This window comes from Ochotona curzoniae, unplaced genomic scaffold, assembly GCF_017591425.1.
Source record: "Ochotona curzoniae isolate NIBS_2020 unplaced genomic scaffold, NIBS_Ocur_1.0 contig_2927, whole genome shotgun sequence".
Classification (NCBI taxonomy): Eukaryota; Metazoa; Chordata; class Mammalia; order Lagomorpha; family Ochotonidae; genus Ochotona; species Ochotona curzoniae.
The window spans coordinates 2,400,809-2,422,500 of record NW_024465654.1 but is presented as its reverse complement, the minus strand read 5'-3'; the positions used below and the strand labels follow the sequence as shown (position 1 = coordinate 2,422,500).

The 21,692-nt window shown below is 47.7% G+C and overlaps 1 protein-coding gene across 2 annotated transcripts in view; it reads left to right on the top strand.

The window, feature by feature from the left end:
* The window catches only part of ANO2 (anoctamin 2), a 246,767-nt gene that overhangs the window by 60,472 nt on the left and 164,603 nt on the right, over window positions 1-21,692 (top strand). For both annotated transcript variants that reach the window (XM_040979008.1, XM_040979007.1), the window contains exons 6-9: window positions 350-401; window positions 9,491-9,546; window positions 10,423-10,464; window positions 16,259-16,323. In XM_040979008.1, the coding sequence (XP_040834942.1) occupies window positions 350-401; window positions 9,491-9,546; window positions 10,423-10,464; window positions 16,259-16,323 (215 nt within the window). The remainder of the gene's footprint in view (window positions 1-349; window positions 402-9,490; window positions 9,547-10,422; window positions 10,465-16,258; window positions 16,324-21,692) is intronic.

Genomic DNA, 21,692 nt, shown 5'->3' with positions numbered 1-21,692 from the left:
CCGGGGGTTCCCAACTTGGCACTTGGCACATTGTTAGTTCCTTGAGTCAAGCCTTCAGTCCACCCCAGCCATGCAGGGGTCCCTCAAAGTCTGCTCTCCACATAGCTTTGCTTACCATCCTTACCTGCAGTCGGTTTACAGCACCAGCGCCTCCTTTGTTTGGTCCTTGGGGTGTGTGCGTCCATGCGCACAAGTATGTGTGTTCAAATGTGTGGACTTGGTATGCATGGTGCCCGAGTTGGCACATGCTTGCATTGATTCTCCTTTTCTGGGATGGTGTGTGGGCGTCCAGGCCTAGGACAGTGACGCTGGAGTTCAACATGCTCACTACTCTGTTGTCAACTTTCAGGTGCACGAGATTCTGAAGCGCACAACCTGTTCTCGAGCCAACAACACCATGGGTAAGAACCCTGCCTGACCTCACTCCTGGCCCTGCCCTTGCTACCTTTGGTGGGCAGCAAACACAGCTCAACTCCCACTTGGGAGCTGTGAACTGCTGGCCACCATGACATAGGTCTCCAGGAGCCCAGTACTGGCTTCCTACTTGTGGGGCTGGGGCTCTTCCCAGCTGCTGCTAACATTGCAGCCTGCCACTCGCCTCCATTCCCTGTCCCGTCTCCTCCTTTGTGTCCTGGTAATTCAGCTGTCTCTCTGGTCACAGTTTCCAGTAGTTTTGAACAGTCACCTAACATAATGAGTTCTAATGAATCAGTTGATTAATGCTAAAATAAACAGTGTCTTTGCGTCTCAATTCCGTTAACCCGACCCTCAACATGTCACAGCCTGCTTCGTCGACTGAGATGTCTCCCTCAGGTGTTCCTGGTGACTTCGTCTTGCCCGCATTCCATGATCTTTCCTTAGTTGTCTTCTAAGCCATCACCACTGAACTTCCACTGACTGGGAGCTGCTATCTGAGAAGGTGCAGATGTGTTAAACTACTTCTGTTGTCTTTCTACCTCTTGGACATCACCATCTTTCTTTCTTTGGGTCCTTTATCTTCTTCCACATTGTTAGGTGCTAGCTGCTGAAGTCCTTCCTTTATGCACCACCCCCATTTCCTCTGTACATGGATCTAGTAGTCATCAGTGTTTAGTCATGGTTCTCTCACCAGTTCTATTTAGATGGTCACCAGATGAAGGCCTGTATGTCCATTTCTGTCTCCTTTTTCCCATTTCACTTCTCTTTCTGTTGATGTGACCTCTGTTTTCATTCCTTTTGCTCATGCTGTTCTCTTCACCTGAATGTCCTGCTCTAGACTCAGCATCACTGCCCTACACAGTCTCCTGGGAGGTCCCATCACACTCAGTCTCTCGCTTATTATCTACACCCATAGCGTAGACTCCCAAGACAGTGAGTCTGAGCAGTCTGCCTTGCATATTCTACTTGGTTTATTTGATTTAGTGAATTAATTTCAAAATGCTTGGCCTGGTAGTCCCACAGCAGTGTTGCTATTAAATTCCTGACTTCATGAGTTTGTGACAAATGACTTAAATTTGTTGTTTTATGCTGGGTGGGGGATAATATGATTTATCTTGCAGAATTTTTGTAAACTGCAGAGTCTTTCACGGGGAAAGGTTATTTGGGGGATGGTGTGTAGATTGTTGGAAGATCACTGGAAGTCCTCTGTTATCACTCTGAAAGTTTCGGGTGTGTGATATGTCTCAAAGTCAAACATCATTGACCTTGTGTCGTTGTTGTTGAATAGTATTCACAAATTTGTCTTTTCGACGTGGCATTCAAAAAACACTTGCCGAGCACCTGCCACGTATCAAATGATGTTATAGAAACAGAAAGCTGCCAAGATGTATTTGACCTAACTTCTGCCCTCATGGGACTCTTAGTTCAGCCATGCAGACCAAAGTATAAACAGATAATTATGAGATAACGTGTCAGGTGCTGTGAGAGAGACATGCACAGTATGTGATGGGAATACCATGGAGGAAGCTATGAACTTCTGTGTCTGCATCTGGGGGTCAGCATAAGTGAACTAATAAGTTTTATCAGGGCTGGTATGGTGGGATAATACATTAATCCTTTTCCTGCAGTGTTGGCATTTCATATGGGTGCCAGGTATGTCCTGGCTGCTCCACATGGATTCCAGCTCCCTCCTTAGGGCCTGGGAGAATGCCCAAGTACCTGGGCTTCTGCACTCATGTAGGAGGTTCCTGGTTCCCAGCTTTAAATCAGTTTAGCTTCAGCCCTTGTGGCCATTTGAGAAGTGAATCAGCAGATGGAAGACCTCTCTATCTCTCCTCTCACTGTAAAAATCTGCCTTTCAGATAAAAATAAATATTTAATAAAAGCAATAGCTTCCTAGCTTGAAGAGAAGGTAGGGGTGTAAGGAATTATCACCTCCAATTACAAATGGACACATAGAGGACAAGAGACTTACCAGGGTCAATATTGAGTCAGAATTGGTATAGAATTTGGATAAACATGCCCCAGTTCCAGAATGCTGTTTTCAGAATGCTATGGGAGTGTTAGATTGAGTCCTTAAGGCTGTTAATTCCACAGTAGCTCCTAAGGACACACAGGTTTTGTAGCAAGGTCCCCATGACTGAGTCACTGTGTATATCAGCAGATAAAACCCAGGCCTAGTTTTCCAGTGGTTTGATCGAGAGCCCGCTCAGCTCTTTGGCCAGCTTACAAATCACACTTAAAAAATCAGAAAAATTGATGAATGTGGTAACACTATGTAACACTATGTGACATCAAGGTCGTATGGGCCTTTGAGCCATGGGTTAATTTTAGTTTTTTTTTGCTCTTCTTCCTGGTTTTATGAGTGGTAGAGAGAACAAATGACTACACTTGGCTTTGATTCCCTCTGGGGAGAAAACAAGGGAAAACAGGCTTGTACTTGGAATTATAAGATTTTCAGTTGATCCCTTACTCTTGAAATTACCTTCTTTTATGGGCATTGCATTTGTGGTCAAACGATAAGGCTTCATTCACAATTAAAATTAGCTGGTATCACTTTTATTTTTCTAGGCAATACATTTTTATTTTTTAAGTATTTCCTTTTGAAAGGCAGTTAGAGAGAGAAATTTTCCATCCACTGATCCACCATTTCATTCCCCAAGTGGCTACAACAGCTGAGGCTGGTCCACGCTAAACCCAGGGGTCAGGAGCTCCACCTTGGTTTCCCATGTGGGAGGGAGATAGGGGCACAAGTAATTGGACCATTTTCTTCCACCTACCAAGGTGCATTAGCATGGAGCTGAGTCTTGAACCAGTTCTTTGATATGGAATTCCAGCATTCCAGCTGTGGCTTAACCAGCTATACTGCAATGCTGGCCCCAGATAATATTTTTTATTAAAACCCCATTTTGCAAAGCACTGACCTCTATACAGGTTGTAAACATTGATATATTTACGTTCTACCTTATTCCATGTAATTTCTGAGATGACTTACAAGAAAAACAATAAAAACATAATATGTATAATTAAAAATAAGCAGTAAAAACACAAATTAATATAGATCATTGCAATTAGGAAGGAAAGGAAATAGAACACAATTACTTGAACTGTAAAGTCCTCTAGTTTCCACAGTTGGGTTGAAAATTCAACTCCAAAAAGAAAGAACTACATGGCTAGTCACAGAGTTCTCCCATTCTGAAGTCACATCTTGTATAGAAGTCTTTCTGAAAATCTATCACAGTCTCTTACTTTCTTTTGTGGAATACATCTACGTATATTCTCTGTGTAAATGCATATGTAAACTTTTCTGGATGATTCATAGTCATCACTAAGAATATAAGGCTTTGTTTATATTTATTTGAGAAGTCAAGGGATAGATGGAAGGCTCCCATCTGTTGGTTCAATCCCCTGACATACCTGCAATGACTGGTCTGGAAACTCGGTCTAGGTATTCTCCTAGCTGGCTGGCTCTGTGATACTGCCCACTACGGGCCTTGGATTTTATCACCTGAAGATAAAGAGAGGACGACAGGCATGTGAGCCATTTCTGCTAGAGATATATCTTAGTTATTGGATCAACTCAATTCTGGCCATTTCGGCCATTTTGCAAATGAATCAGCAAATGGAAGACCTTCTCTCTCTTTCTTTCTCTTTCTGTAAAATCTGTCATTCAACTAAAACTAAATCTTAAAAAAAAAGAAAAGAAGCAGGAGGAAGAGAAGGAAACATGACAGCAACAGATCTTCCACATGGGTGCAGGGTGCAAAGGACTTGGACCATTCTCTGATACCTTCCTGGGCCATAAGTATAGAGCTGGATCAAAAGTGGAGCTGCCTGGACATGAACTGGTGTCCATATGGGGTGCCAGTGCTAGACGATGAAGGATTAGCTTGCTGTACCATCTGACCAACCCCAGTACTCCCACTTCTAACTCTCTAGTTCTCCATAACCTCCAAGAGAAATGACTCAATTTGTCCCTTTTATTTGCTCCTGCAAGTAAAGAGTTCTGCAGTAGAACCACATGTATTTTTCGGAGACTAAAAATATCTGTGAGTTTGGCTTCTGCATGAAGGTGGAAGTGTGTGAGTGATCACAAATTTGGTCCAGCCCCACGAGGTCTGCTTAATCAATGTCATGTTGCCTGAGGTCAGCTGCCAGGGCTTGGGAGCTGACTCCACCATGCAATGGCTGTCAAGTGCAGTTCGCATGCTAAGGATCCCAGCCGCCTTGACCATCGCAGTGGGGGAAAACACCTTTCTTGCTGCTCCATATGGAAAGTATTACCGCCTTTTTGTGGACAGAAGATTACAGATTGATGGAGCTGCCTTTTTGTGGACATTTCGGTGTCAGAATATTTGAGCAAATGTGTGCTTTGGGCATCTTCCCTCCCACTCAGGAGACGATGTCTTCATTATCTTGACCGAAGCCAGACCATGTTGTATGTTGTAAACATCTGGTTTATCGTTCATCCAGCTGAGCTGGTTTGTATTTTGCTAGAAGAAAAGGCCTGGGATTAAAGGCATTTAAGTAATTAAGCACACGTCAAGACAATTTGGTGATGGGTAAATATAGTCTCTCTTAAACGCACCGTCTGGGGGCTCTGGTTTAAATTTGAGTCCGGCTGGAGTGCAGGGATGAAAGCGGAACGCCGGGCACACTAGGCACTGTTTTGGGGGGGAGGGGAATTCGAACCAAATGGGTGTTCAGGACTCCAGCACCATTCCTTTGAGTACCTGCCCAATGCATGAAAACCACCTTTCTTGGAGGGAACAGAGCTGTCATCCCTGTCTCCCAGGAGCCCTTGTCATAGGGAGTGAGGTTCTTTAGGAGACAGGCCACCAACTCCTACGGTTTGTTTGTTTCTTTGTGTTCAGGAATCAGGAGACAATTCTGAAAGGAAATGCCAGGACTTCGATGCTGTATGGTGAATGCATGTTTTTAGGTACTTGTGCTGCTGTAGGCTGAGTTCCCCCAATCCTGCTTCTCATCCTTGACCCCTTTGGGTGTTGCTGGGCTCAGTTTGCACACACCATGTCCATACTGGGCACAGAGCAGGCAGTCTTTCTTTAGGACTTGGAGTCTAAGCAACAGGTCTGAATTACCTGGGCAGGGATGGATGGCCATGGCTGGAGAATGTGAAGGGCCCCCAGTGGCTATGCATTGTTTGAGCTTAGTCTGCAGTCCTCTTTAGGGAGACAGGAGTGAGAAAATACTCTCAGTGCTTTTGCTTTCTCTCTGACCCCTATCCCGGGAGACCTAGGATGTTGGATCTTCCTCTCTCTTCCCAGGTCTGGAACAGAGAGGAGAGAATATATATGTGATCCTGAACAAGAAAGCTTTCCCATTATGACCAGATGGATGCACATGATGGAACCAATTAGCCCATTTTTTGCTGAAAGAAAGGGAAAAAAATTACAATTTCAATTTTCAAAGCAGAAACTCTTTAAAAAAACCACGTTTGATTATTTTCTTCTCCTTTCAAACTGATTTCCACGCTTGTTTTGGGACGTAGAATCTTGTTTTCTGAAGTCTGTGGGGTGGACTGCGAGGCTAAGAAAATGCCTGCTCACGGGTGAAGTTGTGATGGACAGTCCTTCTCCAGTTCTCCTTTCCTTCCTGCTTGCTGGATCTCTCTGTCTCAGGAGCTTTTGCTCCCTCCTTCCCAGCAGCCACGGACTGGAATTGCTCACCTGATATGGCCCTGGGATTGGATAGGAGCAACAAGGCCATGGGTGACAGAGAAACATTCAATTACATCATTCGCGGGCTCTGGTTTCCTAAGTTGGGACAACTCAGGTTTCAAACTTGAAACTTTGCTGCAAGGCAAGGAACTGTTTTCCTGGGCTTCCTGTCTTAGGCAAGCAGACTAATCAGCCAGTTTCGAGTTTCTTCACCAGCGCAGGATGCCAAACAGAGGAGGGAGGAGGCATGTGGGTGCCACTGGGACCCCAGGTGGGTGTTGAGATAACGGAGCTCACATGCTGTCATCCCTCCCATGCTTCCAGCCGTGGACCCAGTGTCCCGAGAGACACAGCCCAGGGAGGGTTGGGTTAGGAGGATGTCTCTGACCCAGGATCCTTACAGGTCTTTGGTGGATGCTAGCATAGTGTTGTAGAAGTGAAGTAAGTACCGTGGTGAGCTGGGCCATGCACAGGAAGCTCTGTTGGAGCATTTGAAACCCTAGGATTTGAAATCTTTTTGAAGGATCTGGCAGCTGGACCCAGGAGTTCAGGTTGTCAGTCTACTGCTTCCAGATGCTTGGCTACTGTGCTGAAAGCCACCTGAGAAACAGCAGAAGAGTTGAGTAAGTGAAACACCTGCGTAGCTTTGTCCACATAGTTCTGAGATTGTCTCAGAGGGTATGCAGCTGCTGTGGTGGTCATGGAGTGTGAGCGATTCATGGGGTGCCGTCTGTCTAGGGTCCTACCCTCCTGGGATGCTTTAGCCTCTCTCCATGCTGACAGCATTTTTTGCAGCTTTGAACTTCCCCCCTTGGCAGCCACAGCCCAGCACCCCCTCCTGACTGGGGACTCCTCCTTTTGATTCTTGGAGGGTGGCTTCATGTGGCTGTGGTTGTAGCTCTTGAACTGATTAATAGGGCTCGGAGTGAAACTGTAGTCTTGTGAGTAAAACAAATCCACAGCTCGCTGAGCGCCTCTGGCACCCCTCCCCCTTCTGCACTCCCTTTCCTCACCACTCCCCTCCCCCACAAAGTTATTTCTCATGTTTTATACTCATGCCAAAGAGGAACCTCAAAGCCAGCTAAGGGCCGCCGGCTTTGGGGGGATGTATTCGTGCGCAAAGCCCTTAGGCATCAATGCATCAGAAGAGTAACCACGTCCACCAAGAGTTCCCTAAGCCTCACAGAGGTCTGTGTCCCCACTTGGGTCCAGAGTGTGGTCTCCATGGGACATCTTTTATCACAACTGTGACACATCAGGACAAGGTTCAGAGAAGAGTTGGCTGGAAAGGGCATATTCCAGAACCTCTGATTGCTTAGGAGAGAGCCAGTGGTGGGAAGCTGTGAGTTTTAAGGAGTACTTGTCTAGATTTGTTACCCAGTGTAAGTTATCTATAGGTAAGCCAATATGAATTCCCCAGAATTTGCATGTCAGGTATCTTTCTTTCTAAAACCCCGTCATCCTCTTCTCACTGCTGTCTACAGCCTCTCTGGGAATAAGGGCTCAGGACAGAATATGTGTGTGAGAAAAGGGACACCACTGTGTGTCAGAATCTTCCCCAATTTCTACCTTCTCCCTGGTTTCCTGTGAGTCCTAGGAGTACAAGATCTTTGGTAGCATAAGTTGGTGAGCTGGAGTGCCTGTCATCTGGTAGCCACTGACATGGGACAGACCACTCCCACTCAGACAAAATACAGAGACCTCTTCGAAGTCTTTAAATAAAGCCAAGATTGAAATGAGCAAATCCCAACAGCTTTGTGCTGAGTAGAAGGTTCTGTGTTGTGGGGACCATGGGGTCAGAAGGTCAGGGCCTTTGATTCATCCCACACTTATTTAGTTGAATTTAGTGGTGTTGAGATGCTGTTGGGATTAAAACATTGATCTTTTATTTTATAGTTTTCACACTTCTTGATCTCAGGGCATCTTTACACTTTGCAAAAAAAAAAAAAAAGATTAAGAGCTCGCAGAGGCTTTTAGTGTAGGCGACTTTCATTCATTTGAATCTATTGCATTCTGCGTTAAAACTGAAATATTGTCTAAGGCACAAGATTGCACAAGCACATGCTTTGGGAGGTGCATTGGGAGATGCTGTCATTACAATGGTAGGAAATCCCACTGTCTACTTGAGAAAGAATAACGGTGGAAAAGCAAATCAGGTTTCGACCTCACAGAACCTATGGAAAGGGTCATGGGGTTCCCAGGGCTCTGCAGACCACAGTTTGAGAACTCCAGTCCTGTGGAGCCTGCATTGGGTTACAGACAGGAAATCATACTGCCTGGTGAAGGAATAGGAAGTGCCAGAAAGGAGATCAGATGAAATGTGATGAGCTACTACGATCAGAGTTATCTGTCTGTTCATCCCTGTGCTATCCCTGAACACAGAGACTGTTAGTGGATGTCTGTGGCCATGGTGATAGGGTAGGGTGCCCGGGGCCTGTTGGGCAGCTATGGTCTGAGTTCTTGAAAACAGGAGGAATGTGAAGTTTGAGAGAGCATGTTTGATATTGAAACATCATTTTGCACACGAGGAATGAAAAAATCCTATTCTTAGATGAAGAGCAAGAGCTTGACCAAAAATTCTAGATTCTGAAGGACATATGGGTAGAGGAGAGTGGCATGATCTTCAGCTGGGAGGTGGATGAAGGTCTAGCATTTGTCACTAAAGAAGGGTGGGAAGGACCAAGGGTGCAGCTGTGAAGCCATAGAAGAAGATGCACCTGTGTCCCGTGTTAGAGCTCTGGTTTGGAGTGACAACTCCAGAGCCCAGCTCTCTGCTAATGCACACCTTGAGAGGTGGGTGATAGCCCTGTCACCTGTGTGACAGGCTGTGAGACTAGGCTGGAATTCCTGATTTCATCCTGGCCCAGCTCTGACTATTGTAGGCATTTGAGAATGAGAAGATGCAGTTGCTCTGTATTTCTCTATCTTCCTACTTTTCAAAAAGAATGAAAATTTTTAAATGCCAATAGCAACAAACAGAAACAACCTCTCCCACTACAAGGGCTGAGAAACTAATACTGTAGAATTATTGTTTTCTTTTTTTAAAAATAGTTCTTTATTTTTATTGGAAAGACAGATTTACAGAGAAAAGGAGATACAGAAATATCTTCTATCTGCTAATTTGCTCCCCAAGTGGCCACAACAGCTGGAGCTGAGCCGAGCTGAAGCCGGGAACTTCTACCAGGTCTCCCATGCGTGTGCAGGGTCTTAAGGCTTTGGGCCATCTTCTGTTGCTTTCTCAGGCCACAAGCAGGGAGCTTGTGGAAAGTGAAGCATCTGGGATATGAACTGGTACCCATATGGAATCCCGGCGCATGCAAGGCAAGAGTTTAGCCGTTGAGCCAACGTGCTGGACTCATGAGTTACTGTTTTCATCTTCCTTTCTTCTGTAGGTATTAACTCCCTGATCGCAAACAACATCTATGAGGCTGCCTACCCTCTTCATGATGTAAGTATCACTTCTTGGGTACACTGTCTTGAAGACCTCCAGCAGTGCAGCGGGTGGACACATGAAGACAAACCAGGGTGACTGTGGGATTACAAACACCTTGGCTTGCCTGCCATGGCTCATTGCTGACAAGCTCGTTGGATGGTGGTCAGCTTCTTCCAACTGTCTCGCTAGTGAGTTTCCCAGATGACAAAATGATCTCTTCTTTTTGACGTCAGAATCGCCTATACACCTGTCCATTGTTTTTGGTGCAGGAGTGAAAATTGAGCTGTAGCATGTTGTTGATTGAACACAGTTGTTTGGCTAAGCAAAGAAGACAGAGCAACTTCCATGGAAGCTGTCCTTAACCCACTGTAGTGCTATAAACAACCGATGAGAATGTAGTGATATTTTTCTAGAACAGTCTGTCCCTTAAAGTGAATGCAGCACTGGCTCCACTGTCCCTCTACTAAGTCACCTCTTTAACATATGTCACCCAGTGAGTGGTGCCCTGTGAGGCCAGTCCCACCTTTCCCTCATACCTTTGCAGCAACATCTCTGATGGTGTGTTCAGCCCATGCAGGACAAGGGCAAGTGTGTCCGCATTGTACACGATGGTCATGGGATGTGCTAACCTGTTCACTTGTCCAGGATCTGCAGGTGTTCAAGGGGGAGGGAGCCTCTTCATGTGAGCCATTAGCCCAATGACCATTACATGTGGGGGTGAGTTAAGAAGTGAAGCATTGACCCCTTACCATGCTAGGCTTTCGACTTTCCTTAAATGAAAGAGAGAAATGACATTAGAAATGACATTAGAAAGTAAGAGAATCTATGCTTGTGTGGCATCTGGTTGTGATCATCCATTGGCTTTATGTGGTATCCCTTTTTCTCCTCCAGGGTGAATATGATAGTCCGGGGGACGACATGAATGACAGAAAGGTAGGCCTGGCTTGTGCTGCTTCGAGTGCGTTGTCCCCATGGGACCATTCATGGCTCTGATACTGGCTGGCATGTTTTATTTATCTATTTTTTAAGTGGTTTTCCAGTAGCCACCCCCAGCACTGGTATTTGGAAATGCGAGGGCCATGTCTGGTCATACAGTGACTGTACACGTGTTTGTGTGTGTCTTTCTGATGTTTAGTCCCTGGGACCAGCAATGCTAAGCATCCTGAAACATCAGGGTCCCACGCAAACTCCTTATTCCACCCTCTATTGAAAAGAGAACCCGCATTGAGAAACACAGATGCCCAACTGCCTTAATTTATAGATGTGAAAGCTGACACCGGGAAAGTTGAGCACCTTGCCCTGGATCCCATTGCCATAATAAACAGATAAGACTTGAAATCCAGTGTCTGAACGTCCAGCTCTCAGGGCCTGCCTTCTGTTGTCTTTAACATTTTCTTACTTTCTAGGTAAGACAAGTACAGTTTCATCATTCCCCAGTTAGAGATGAGAAAGAGGTGCTCACTCCCAGGGACCTGGGACTTCATGGTTACAGTGAGGAGAGGAACAGGGATCACCTGAGCAGAATCCCTTCGATGCCTGTCACGGCTCCTGACCACACAGCATGCTCTGTTGCTCAGATGTCTTCATTCTGTTGGATGAAATTCCTCCCCTGCTATGGCTCAATGCTCTAAGAATTGCCCTGTCCTCTACTTGGGGGCAAATATGCACGGGCTCCTCATGCCATCCTTTTGCCCAGGGTCTCTGAGCCTGCAGCAGAGGAGGGTGGGAGAGGCTGGGTGGGACGAGGAACTGAAGTTCAAGACGTCTCCCTGCCCCAACTCTGTTGTCTGGAAAAATCATTCATGCCCAAGTTGCCTTTGGAGCAGTCTTCTTTTTATCCTGCCTGTTAGTCCCTGTTATGAAGTGTTAAGTATTAAAAACATAAAAGGTCTTTTCCAGAAATACGGCTGTGATTGCTTGCACATGTCCGCTCTCTTGCCTGCCCAGGGAATCTGCTGTAGCATTTCGATGTCTTACCCTCATCTGTTTTCTATCTGATGCTAATAGTCTCGGTGTTTAATTTCCTGAAAAGTCCCGATCAGATTTAAAGGAAAAGGAGGAAGCACTTCTCCCCACATCTCACCTCTCTTACCCAACCATTTTCTGTCCTCCCAATCCCTAATTTCCCAATCCTCCCCTTTAAATGGGGATCGCCATCCCACTGCCTGCCTAAGAAACCCCCTGCTGGGTGGTGGTGACCCTAGACAGAGAACAGGAACACATAGTAACTCAGGGGGACCTTGTCAGTCAACAGTTTCTGGTACTGATGGAGAGAAGTCAAGTGTAGAATACTCTAAATATACATGCGTTTGCCTTTGGAATGACATTCAATGATTGTTTTCGTCCCAGTAAATGCTTTACTTGGGCTGATAGAATGAAGTCAGGAATGGATGGGAGCTGGCAGAAATCTGCCGGAATGGAGTTGGCTGTTGGTGGCTAATTCTCAAAATTGATGTCTGCTGGGGGTGTGGGGAGGAGGAAAAAGGCCTCTTTCTTGTGGCTTGTCCACTTACCAGTTCTCGCATTCAGAACTCTGCCCAGGTCAAGGTTAGGGAAGTGAGTACGCCTGGGAAGCTGATACCCAGCAAGGAGGGTAGACAGGTTTCAGTGTCCGTAAATGATCGTGAAGTCAGGGCTGGGGCCTTGGCAAACACCTCCCAGCCGGTATGCTTTAGTCACGTGGACATAGCTTCTTCTGTGCAGTGGGTGAAGAGGCCTCTTCTGTGCTGGGCTTGCTTCTGTGGTTTTAGTCACCTGTGCATGGTGCTTACACTGCCTCCTAGAGGAGAAAGTGCAAATGCCCCGGAATCCATGCAGCCCAGCTGAGTTGATTAGCGGTCATAGCCAGGTGAGTGGGTTTCGATTGCAAACGCCAGGGAGGACTCTGTGCCTTGAAGCTGGAGGATGGGGTGTGGAGAGGGTGGAGAGGAGGGCTCCGGGCTGCAGCATGGGCTGGCTCTTGGAGGACCCTTTGTGATGAGGTTTCAAGTGGCCTACCTTGCCAGTACTGGGTTGGTCTTCTTCTATCTTCTTACAATCGGTGGCTGTTGCTGTGGTCTCCAAGGGCCAGGTTTGTCTTCAGCAGAGGCCAGGCAAGCCCAGGGCCCAGAAGAATGGCAGTCTTTTTCTCCCTGTCAGTTTGCCTCTTGCCTTGCCAAGTCTCTGAGACTCAGCCCTAGTCTGCTGGTCCCTCCTTGGTTTCCATCCCCCAGAGCCATGAGGAACAGGCTTCCTCCTGCTGGAGAACAAGGCTTTCCTGCCTCCCTCGAAGCCAGAGCAATAGGAACAAGGAGCAGGGTTCCATACTGGAACATGCTTTTCCTTAGGAGTTCTGGAGTCCTTGGTCTTGGAGCTCACAGTCTCCAAGGAATGTGATTCCCAGGGAGCTTCACTTGGTGCTTCCATGTTCTGATCCATCAGGAGGTGTGTCCTTGTGGATTTTCAGCTATCATAAAATCTTGGGGTCAGTTATGCCTCAGAATCATACTCAGAGCCTCTGTAGTAGTCACCGCGCATTAAAGTTGTGCTACAACCTCGGACTTATTTGCAGCTTTGGCTAACTGGTGAAGAGAAGACAGCGAGTAATTCTAAAGGAGAAAATGGATTTGCTGACTCTGCAAGTTGAAAGGGACTATTGCAGGTTAGCATTTGGTGCCCTGCACTTTGTTCATGTAATAATAATCCTCTTGGGGCAGAGCCTCCAGGGCATATCTCCCTTTAACCCTGCCTGCCAATCTGTTCTGGGGTCCCTGGAGTTGAACACAATCCACCTGCTCCTAACACTATGTGATCAAGCATCCTAGACGCTGAAAGTCTGTACAGCTCCCTGAGTCCCTCCTTGCTCCCCTGCAAGGGATGGAAAATCAGGTGAATTGGCCCAAGCAGATCCCTGTGAGTGTCTAGCATAATCGCTACATTGCCTTCCAGGTTTGGTTCTCTAGCTCCAGTTCTCCTATTCAGGTGTTCCTTCCTTTGTATCTATCTAACTATCCTGTGTCACATGGCTAGTGTAAAAATATTTTTGATTATTTAGAGAGAGATCTCACCCATAATCTCCAGATTCTCAAAGTAGCCACCACATATGGCCAAAGATGGGAGCCAAGATCTCAATCCAAGTCTCCCAGTGGATGGCAGGGACTCAGTCACTTGAGCCATCACTGCTGCCTGTCTGTGCACGTTAGCAGGAAGCTGGAGTCTGGGGCAGGATCTGGATGTTGAACTCAGATACGCTGATGTGGAACCCAAGCTTTGTGATTGCTAGACTAAAAGCTTAACTTCTCAAACAGCTTCCTAGGCCTCTCACATCTGCATCCACCAGCTGTGGACACAGCTTTGTATTTAGAAGATGCCACCCTGAGACAAAGACTTTCTGCAGGGTTCTCACAGTAAAGATGGGATCCAGCAAGGAATAAGGCTTCTGAGGCTGGCCCTCAATTTGTCCTGGAGTTAACTGTGTTAGACTGGCTTCTTGGAACATTACTAGTTTTCCCAATTCAATGGTTAAAAGATAGTCTCAGATCCAGGTTCTAGTGGGACATGGGACTCACAGAGGAATTTGCTGTGGAGGTCAGAGCCTAAGAGGTAGGCAGTGACGTCCCATGGCCTTCAAGGTAGGGGACCTTGCCTATATGTCTATGACGCAGGCTGGCTTCCCTTTGGGCCACACACGATGTCACCATGACAGCAAGGTGCTGAGGAGCTCACAGTTTGCACTTGGGAGATAGACTTAAAACCCTGAGTGGGTAGAAGCATCACATATGGGGAGGAGGAGATAGGCTGACAGTGATCAGCCTAAGTTAGCAGCCGCTACCTTGGAATGATCAGCATTGAGGATCATGGGTTTAGATCTTCCTCTGCTCATCTTGTGCGATGCATCCCCTTTTCTATCTTGGTTTCCTCCTTGGCAAATAGTGATTGCATGGCCAGTTACTCTGTCAGGATCTGTGTTGTTTCTGGTTCTGGTTTGCAGCTGCTGGGAGATACCATGGCAACAAACATCTACTACCGTTAAGCAGGAATGTTAGCTCTCCGTTCAATTTTGAAAGCCTGTCTTTAAAGGGTCTTAAGTGCAAAGGATGACTTCCTGTAGGGTTAATGTTGAGCAAAACAGCCCAGTTGCCTATTTAGAGTAAGGTTTCCTTGGTCATTTGCAAGAAGCACAAAAACATCACAAAATAGCAGCAACATTCCCAGTCTGTCCATTCCAGGTCCATAATTTGATCAAGTGCCACTCTATTCGGTACAGCTGTCCAGGTGAGATCTGGTGATAGAGGGGCACTAACTTGTTTTAATTAGCGGTGAATGATTGCTGAAAGTTGCTGGATAAGTATTTGAAATTGGAATACTGGGATGGATGGCTTTCCCCTTGGAGTTGATGGCTCAGGGTCTGTGCTGGTTTTGACAGTGTCTGACTCTCACAGGGCGACCCGCCCCGTGTGCTGCGCATTATTCCCTCCTGTGCATTCCACTGAGGTTTTGCCTCACTTCTCTCTGCTGGAGCCCCTCTTGTCAGGGTCACTATGACCTTCAAGTCACTCCTCCCTTCTCCTCTGGCCTGGCCCACAATGGTAGGTAACCTTGCCATCTCTTCATTTAGGAACTCCCTCATCCCTTGGCTTCTGGGACATCCCACACTTCTGATTTTCTTTCTTCTCCACACCATCATTTACTTCTCCCATTTTTTTTTTTTTGCTGGACCCTCATGGTCCTGGTTACCCCTGAATGATGAAGTGTGAGGGGACAGATCTTTAGCCTCTTTTCTACCTGGTCTCTCTCTTCTTTGGCAGTTTCATCCTTCGTGTAATGACTGAATTTTTTCTTGCTAAATAACTCCAAGAATTGAGATCTCTGGTCTGGACTCTCCTCTGGACTCTGGATATGAACACCTGCCTGCTCATTCTGCATCTTGCTAGGACCACTGCAGTCACCTCCTTACTCCTCTGCAATTCTTTGTTCTTTATTGCCTGACTCATATTGCCTTCTGCCCCTGATCTTCCAGTGACTCCCTTCAAAGACTTTTGCATTGCCTACAAATCCCTGAATGATCAGGCTGTGCTAGTACTTTCTGATACGATCTCCATTATTCTCTCTAGGCTCCCGCTGTCCCAGCTGTGCTGTTTTCTCTGTTTCTGGTAGGACACACCATATGCATGTGTTTCAGGTCTTTGCACAGGAACAGGGTTCTTCCACCTGGAACATTCCTCTTCTTCCTTCAGGTCTCAGCTCACGTGTCACCTCCCCAGAGAAGCCATCCCTGGTATTCCTGAACATCTTCCCTGCTCCTTATTTTTCTTCAAGGCATTTACAAGCTCTCTGTCTAGGATTTATGTATTTGTGTCCCCATACCAGGTGTAAGCTGCACAACAGCAGTGGCATTGTTGGTTAGGTGCTCTATCCAAGGTCTGGGCAGATCTGATATATAGCTGTCCAACCAGTACGTGTTAAATGAGTGGCTAATGAACGACAGGGATTGTTTTCCTAGATTAGACAAGACAAGGGAACAAAGGAGGAGTGGAGCTGACCAGGTGCAGGACTGCCTCATAGTGTGATAAAGTTCACCTCTCCTACTTGGGGGGAGGAAAGGACTGCCCTTGGGGAGTTCCTCTGGGATGGCACATGAGAATTCTCTGAGCTTTAGGGAGAACACTCTAACTTGCCAGGATGCACAGAGAGGAGGAATGGTTGCTCATCTCCGCTGCTAATCTGGTTCTCTCTTTCTCTTGTTCAGCTGTTGTACCAGGAATGGGCACGCTATGGGGTGTTTTATAAGTTTCAACCCATTGACCTCATCAGGTAAGTTGTGGGAGTGGACTTTGGGGAGAAGGTTGTTAATGCAAATGGTCAACAATTCAGTCTTCTTAACTTTCTGTGGTCTCTTGTCCAAGTAGAGGAACCTGCTTGTCTAGCGTGTCTTCTGTTTTCCTACTCTGTATCTGATGAGTGGGGAAGCAGCAGAGAGGTAGGGCAAGAAAGGGGGCTGTGAGGAGGCAGATGACAAGGTAGCTGTACACTATGAGGCCCTTGACACTGTAATCTCCCTTTCCCTACCTGCCCTTTGGGAGGGGTATGGTGTCACCTTTCTTATTCTTTTCCTTACACTTGTCCTACAGAAGGACTCAAAGGGTGTTGTGATGTCCAGGGGGCCATGGTGATTCTTTAAGATATTTATTTGAGAAAAAGAAGAGAGAAAGAAAGATCAAAAGATGGAAGAAGAGATAGAGAGAAAAGTCCAATATTTGCTGATTTGCTCCACAAATGCCTGCAGTGGCCCTGGAAGCCAGCTGAGGTTCCCCATGTGGGTGGCCTGGACCCAACTACCTGAGTCATACATTTTGCCTCCTGGTATGTGCACTAGTGAGAAGCCAGAATTAAGAACTGATTCAAAGTTGGGCATTTAAACGTGGGATACAAAACATCCCAAACAGTGGCTTAACCATAGACCAAGCGCCTATCCTGACCACAAATGCTAGGCAGTGTGGTTGGCCTGATGGGGAATGTGAGCCTTTAACAACCTTTCCAAAACAGAAGGGAGGAGAGCTGGATCCTGGACTCTTCCCTTCGCTGCTGCCCTCGGAAAGATGACTTGTTGCCTGACAGCTTGGAGATGCCCCACATCCAGCCCCACCCCTTTATAAACAATCGGTAAGAATCATTAGAGAGGTTGTCAGATTGCGGGAGCTCTGCCTTGCCTACAGGGGGTGGAGAGCTCTAGAAAGCCAATTCACTTTGAACTTGTCTCCCAGTCAAAATGATGGGTGACACAGCAGCAGGTGCGGCGGCTCCAGGCTGAGATCTGACCTTCTGGCTCTCCTCCAGGCCTGGCCATCTAGTATTCCTGCTTGCTTGCACATCACGTTCCTTTCTTCCTTGGTCTTTGGGGTCCTGGCTGTCCTCGATTCAGAGAATGAGCTGAGGCTGCTATGAGCCAGTTCAGCAGACATCCTCAGTTGGGAACGACAGGGGGACTGAAGCATGACTGCCATGGTGGATACCCTGACACTCAATCATCTGTGGCTCGTTTTCTTGAACTACTTAACTTGCAAATGGACAGAGTATTCCTGGCTGGCTGCCGTGAGCTGGGGCTGTGCAGAAGGATTGTGTCCGGAGGGAGGACTCTAGCTTCTTCTTGGAAAAAGGAAGCACTGTGAGGGCCAGCATTTTGGCAGGTTTCACTTTCCCATGGAGAGGCAATGGCCCTGCCAGGGAACTGGAAGAAGCAGGTGTTTGAATCAGCTGAAAGCCATTAACAGAGATGCTTGGGTCAGGGGCAGCGGTGGGTGCGTGTGACCCCTCACCAGCGACTCCCAACCCTTGGCTGCTTTTTGTGCACAGCTCACCTGGCCTGCCACCTGGAGAGGGGGGTCCCTGGGCTTGAAAGGCTCTGATGATTTTCTCTGAATTCGAATTGGCCACACATTCTGTCACCTGTGTTCTCCAATCCAGAAAATAGAATGGAAAAATCAAACTTCTCCCTAGCCTTGGCTTTGGAGCAGAGCCCTACCAGGGGATGGGTGAGTCCCTGGGCCTGAGAGCTAGAGACTGGCTTGATCAGGCACAGTGGATTGGAGAATGTCTGAGGTTCCTCACAGATCACTGTCGGTTGCCTCACGGGGCCCTGTGGCAGGACAGGCCAGGGGCTCGGATGGAGGGAGGGGCAGACTGAATCCAGGCCTCTATCAGACACTGGCCTAAGGGGAAGGGATGTGGAATTAGGAGGAAAGGGACACCAGGTTGTGTGTGTGTGTGTGTGTGTGTTGGGGGGCACGTGGACAGGAGGCAGCTGTGCTCTGCCCTGTGCCCCTCAGTTCTGGCCTCCACCAGGTGCACCATCACCCGTGCCCAGCAGGCTGCACTGTGAGACTATGATTGGGTCTCTACACCTTGCTTAGAGCCTACCTTGGCTCTGCAAACACTGGAGCCTATGGGCTTGAGCTGACGTTCGTGTGTGTGTGTGTGTGTGTGTGTGTGTGTGAGAGAGAGAGAGAGAGAGAGAGAGAAATCTCTAGGGCAGCATCTAGCAGGAGTGCAAGAGAATATGTTTAAACTGACCCTGTAGTTTTGTCCAGGTACTTGTGCCCAGACAGAAATCCAGGACTCTTCCAGTTGTGCTGGAAGGGTGGAAGTATGGGTAAGTGTTGCCTGAGCTGAACCCAGGTGGCTGTTCTGGTTCTTCAGGGAGCCATAGAAGGAACCTCCTAGCAGGAGGAAGGTATTTCTGCTAGAACTTTCCCAGTTCAATGTCTCAAGGACCCAAGATGAAATAATTTTATTTTCTGTGGGATACCCATGGAGCTGGGCTTTTCAAATTGTGTGGGTCTGATCCAATACGATCCAGCATCTTAGAGCCCTGTCTTTTGCTGAAATTAACGTCTGCTCTTTACTGATTGCTTTAGTTTGGGATACAGATGAGGCAAAACAACAACAGCATCAACAACAAAAACAACAACAAAAAGACTTTAAGTATCTTCTGTGTAGGGCTCAGCTCCACATTGTAGTTTGCTGAAACTCAGGAAATGCATTTTTCCTTATTTATTTTTTTTAGCATCTGCCAGTGCTTACCTATGACAAGATGAGAAAGAGGGGGTTCTAGAAGTTCGTAGGTACAGGGGCACTAAGTCACCGGTTTATGCTGGGGGATCTGCCAGCAGGCCATGCGTGGGGCACAGTCACCACCCCCAGCCTCAGGTGCAGTGTGGAGGGGTCAGAGAGATGCTCCCTGCCTGAGCGAGGCTTCCTGCACTGGGAATCAGGCCCAAGGCAGGAAGTCTGGTTTTGTGGCAGGTGACTTCTTGAGATGTGGAGCATTTTCCTTAGTGGCACCTATGGGTGGCACCGAGTCCCCACCTCGCTGTACCGCTGTCGACTGTCTCTCCACCACAGAGACCAGCGAGAGCCCAAGCGCCTCCAGAGCCAGCTCTCTCTCCTCTTCCTCTAGCAGGGCAGGCTGTGCGATTTGATCCTCTCCTCTCAGGCTGCAGCCCCCACTTCTACCCTCTTGAAATGTGACCCACACAAATCCCTCTGGAGGGAAAGAGAGGAGGCCAGGCTCTCTCTCTCAGGGGGGTTTTCTCGGCTGGGCAAGCTCAGGAAGGACTGGCCACAGCTGGTTTGGGGGAGGGGATGGAGAGCGAAAGCCGTTGATCAACCCATGATGAATTATTTCCTGAACCCCTACTGGCTTCCCTGGGATTGAGGAAGGTGAAGCAGCTCAGGGCTGTGACCATTTACTGGCACACACGGTGACCAAGTCTCTTGGCTCAGTCACACCAGGAGGTGCAACAGTGACAAACTGGTGCCTGTTAGGACGTAGTAGATGTGCAGGCAGACAGATGGATGCAGGATGGGATGATACGGGGGCCGTAAGGACGATACAAATAAACGCAGCCTGGGACACCAGATGGAGAGCCATGGTTGCTAGCAGAATACAGAAGGCTTTCCTCAAGAGGTGGAACTTGCATGTGGACTGTTGCTGTTTAAAAGACAGAGGCTGAAGAACGTGCCCTTATTCTCAGCCTGGGCTGTCCCGTTTATTGTTTAGTCTGATACCGACAGCCAAAAATTACGTGAACCCAAAGCCAGACCTTGGCTCCCTATCGACTAGGAATGATCAGCCCAGAACTTGACTGGCAAGCCTCATTCGTAAGGGCACTGTGCCACCCTGGCTGGTGGCCCTTGTCCTGCCCTGAGAGTTAGCAGGGAATCCAGAGTTGGAAGGAAGCGAGGCTTGACCCACCAGGGTAGACCAAAGAGAGATGACACGTGTGACGGCCTGCCCAGGTCTTGGCATTTGAGGGTTGAATTTAGCTGGGCAGTCATTTTCGTCCTGGAGAAAAATAGTAAGTTCAGGGCCTGGAGGTTGTTTCTTTTCCCTCCAAGTGTGTGAGATCAGAGTGGATGGAGGGAAGACAGGTGGTAGCGAGTTGAGGCATGGCTACAGAAGAGACAGGAATCTAGCTTGTTGTAAAGAGCAGGATTCAAGTCCGGCTTCTGGTGAAGTTCACCTGTGGAGGGGCTCGGGCTCCTTCCTCTGGCTTCTTCCACACTGCCTCACCTCTCCCAGAGGGGACTCTTCTGGGGGAAGGGTGGTGGCTCAAGACTAAAGCCAAAAGCACTGTTGGTTTTCTGTGGCTGTTCTCCCAGACCCACGGCAGCCTTCCACAGAGGGCGGCTCCTGTTTCAGATTAATTAAAACCTGCAAAGAACCTCATAATTTTAGAGGTATACACACACATGTGCATGCGTGCACACACACACACACACACACACACAGAGGCAGCTCCCATCTTCTGATTCAGTGCTCAAATGTGTGCAGTGACTGTGGGTGGGAAGCGCCTAACCTAGCAGTCCAGAACACAATCCAGACCTCCACACAGGTGCAGCAACCTAGTTATCTGAGCCATCACCACTGCCTTTCAGGGTCTAGACTTACAGGAAGCCAGAGTCAGGATCCAGAGTTTGGTACTGAGTTCAGGCACTATAATATGGGAGGTGGGCATGCTAACTGGCAAGTTAAATGCCATCTCCTGGAACAGTTTTCTAACTTCCTTCTAGTGCTATCAAGCCACATGATACAGATGGCAGGATTGAGGAAGAAGAAACTGGTTTGCAAACCCATTGCTTCCCTGGCCCTCCCCACATCTTATTTCTCAGAGAGTAAAAGAAGCTGATATTGGGCTGAACAAATACAACAGGCTGTCGTTTTGTGCTGTCTCCATTGTTGTGGACAGTAAACTCTCTGTCCCCTAACATCTCTGGAACAAGAAGTGGCATCTCAGTGGAACAAAGTGTAGAGATTAGAGTTTAAAGCCTGGTCCTGGAGCGAATACGTGGGGAATTCTTATACCACATTCGTCTTGCACTTGTTTTTTTCCGCACTGGGGAGCATCTTGCGCCAGGGGCAGCTTTTCTCTGCTGGACACTCCCAGCCACTGGGAGCAGAACAGAATGACAACTCTGTTTGCAGTTCTGCTTCCTGGAACTAAGCAGAACAGGAGTAGCCTGTGGTGGAGGTTTGTGCTTCACATATTTGAAAGTAGCTGTTGTGTCCCTAACAGTTTTTCATATGCCAAAGCAATCTTTCCTCCACTTGAACGAGCCCTCCCTTGGCTTTCCTGCCTGTGCTTATGTGACACGGGCGGTTCATATGGGTCTGTCTTCATGAC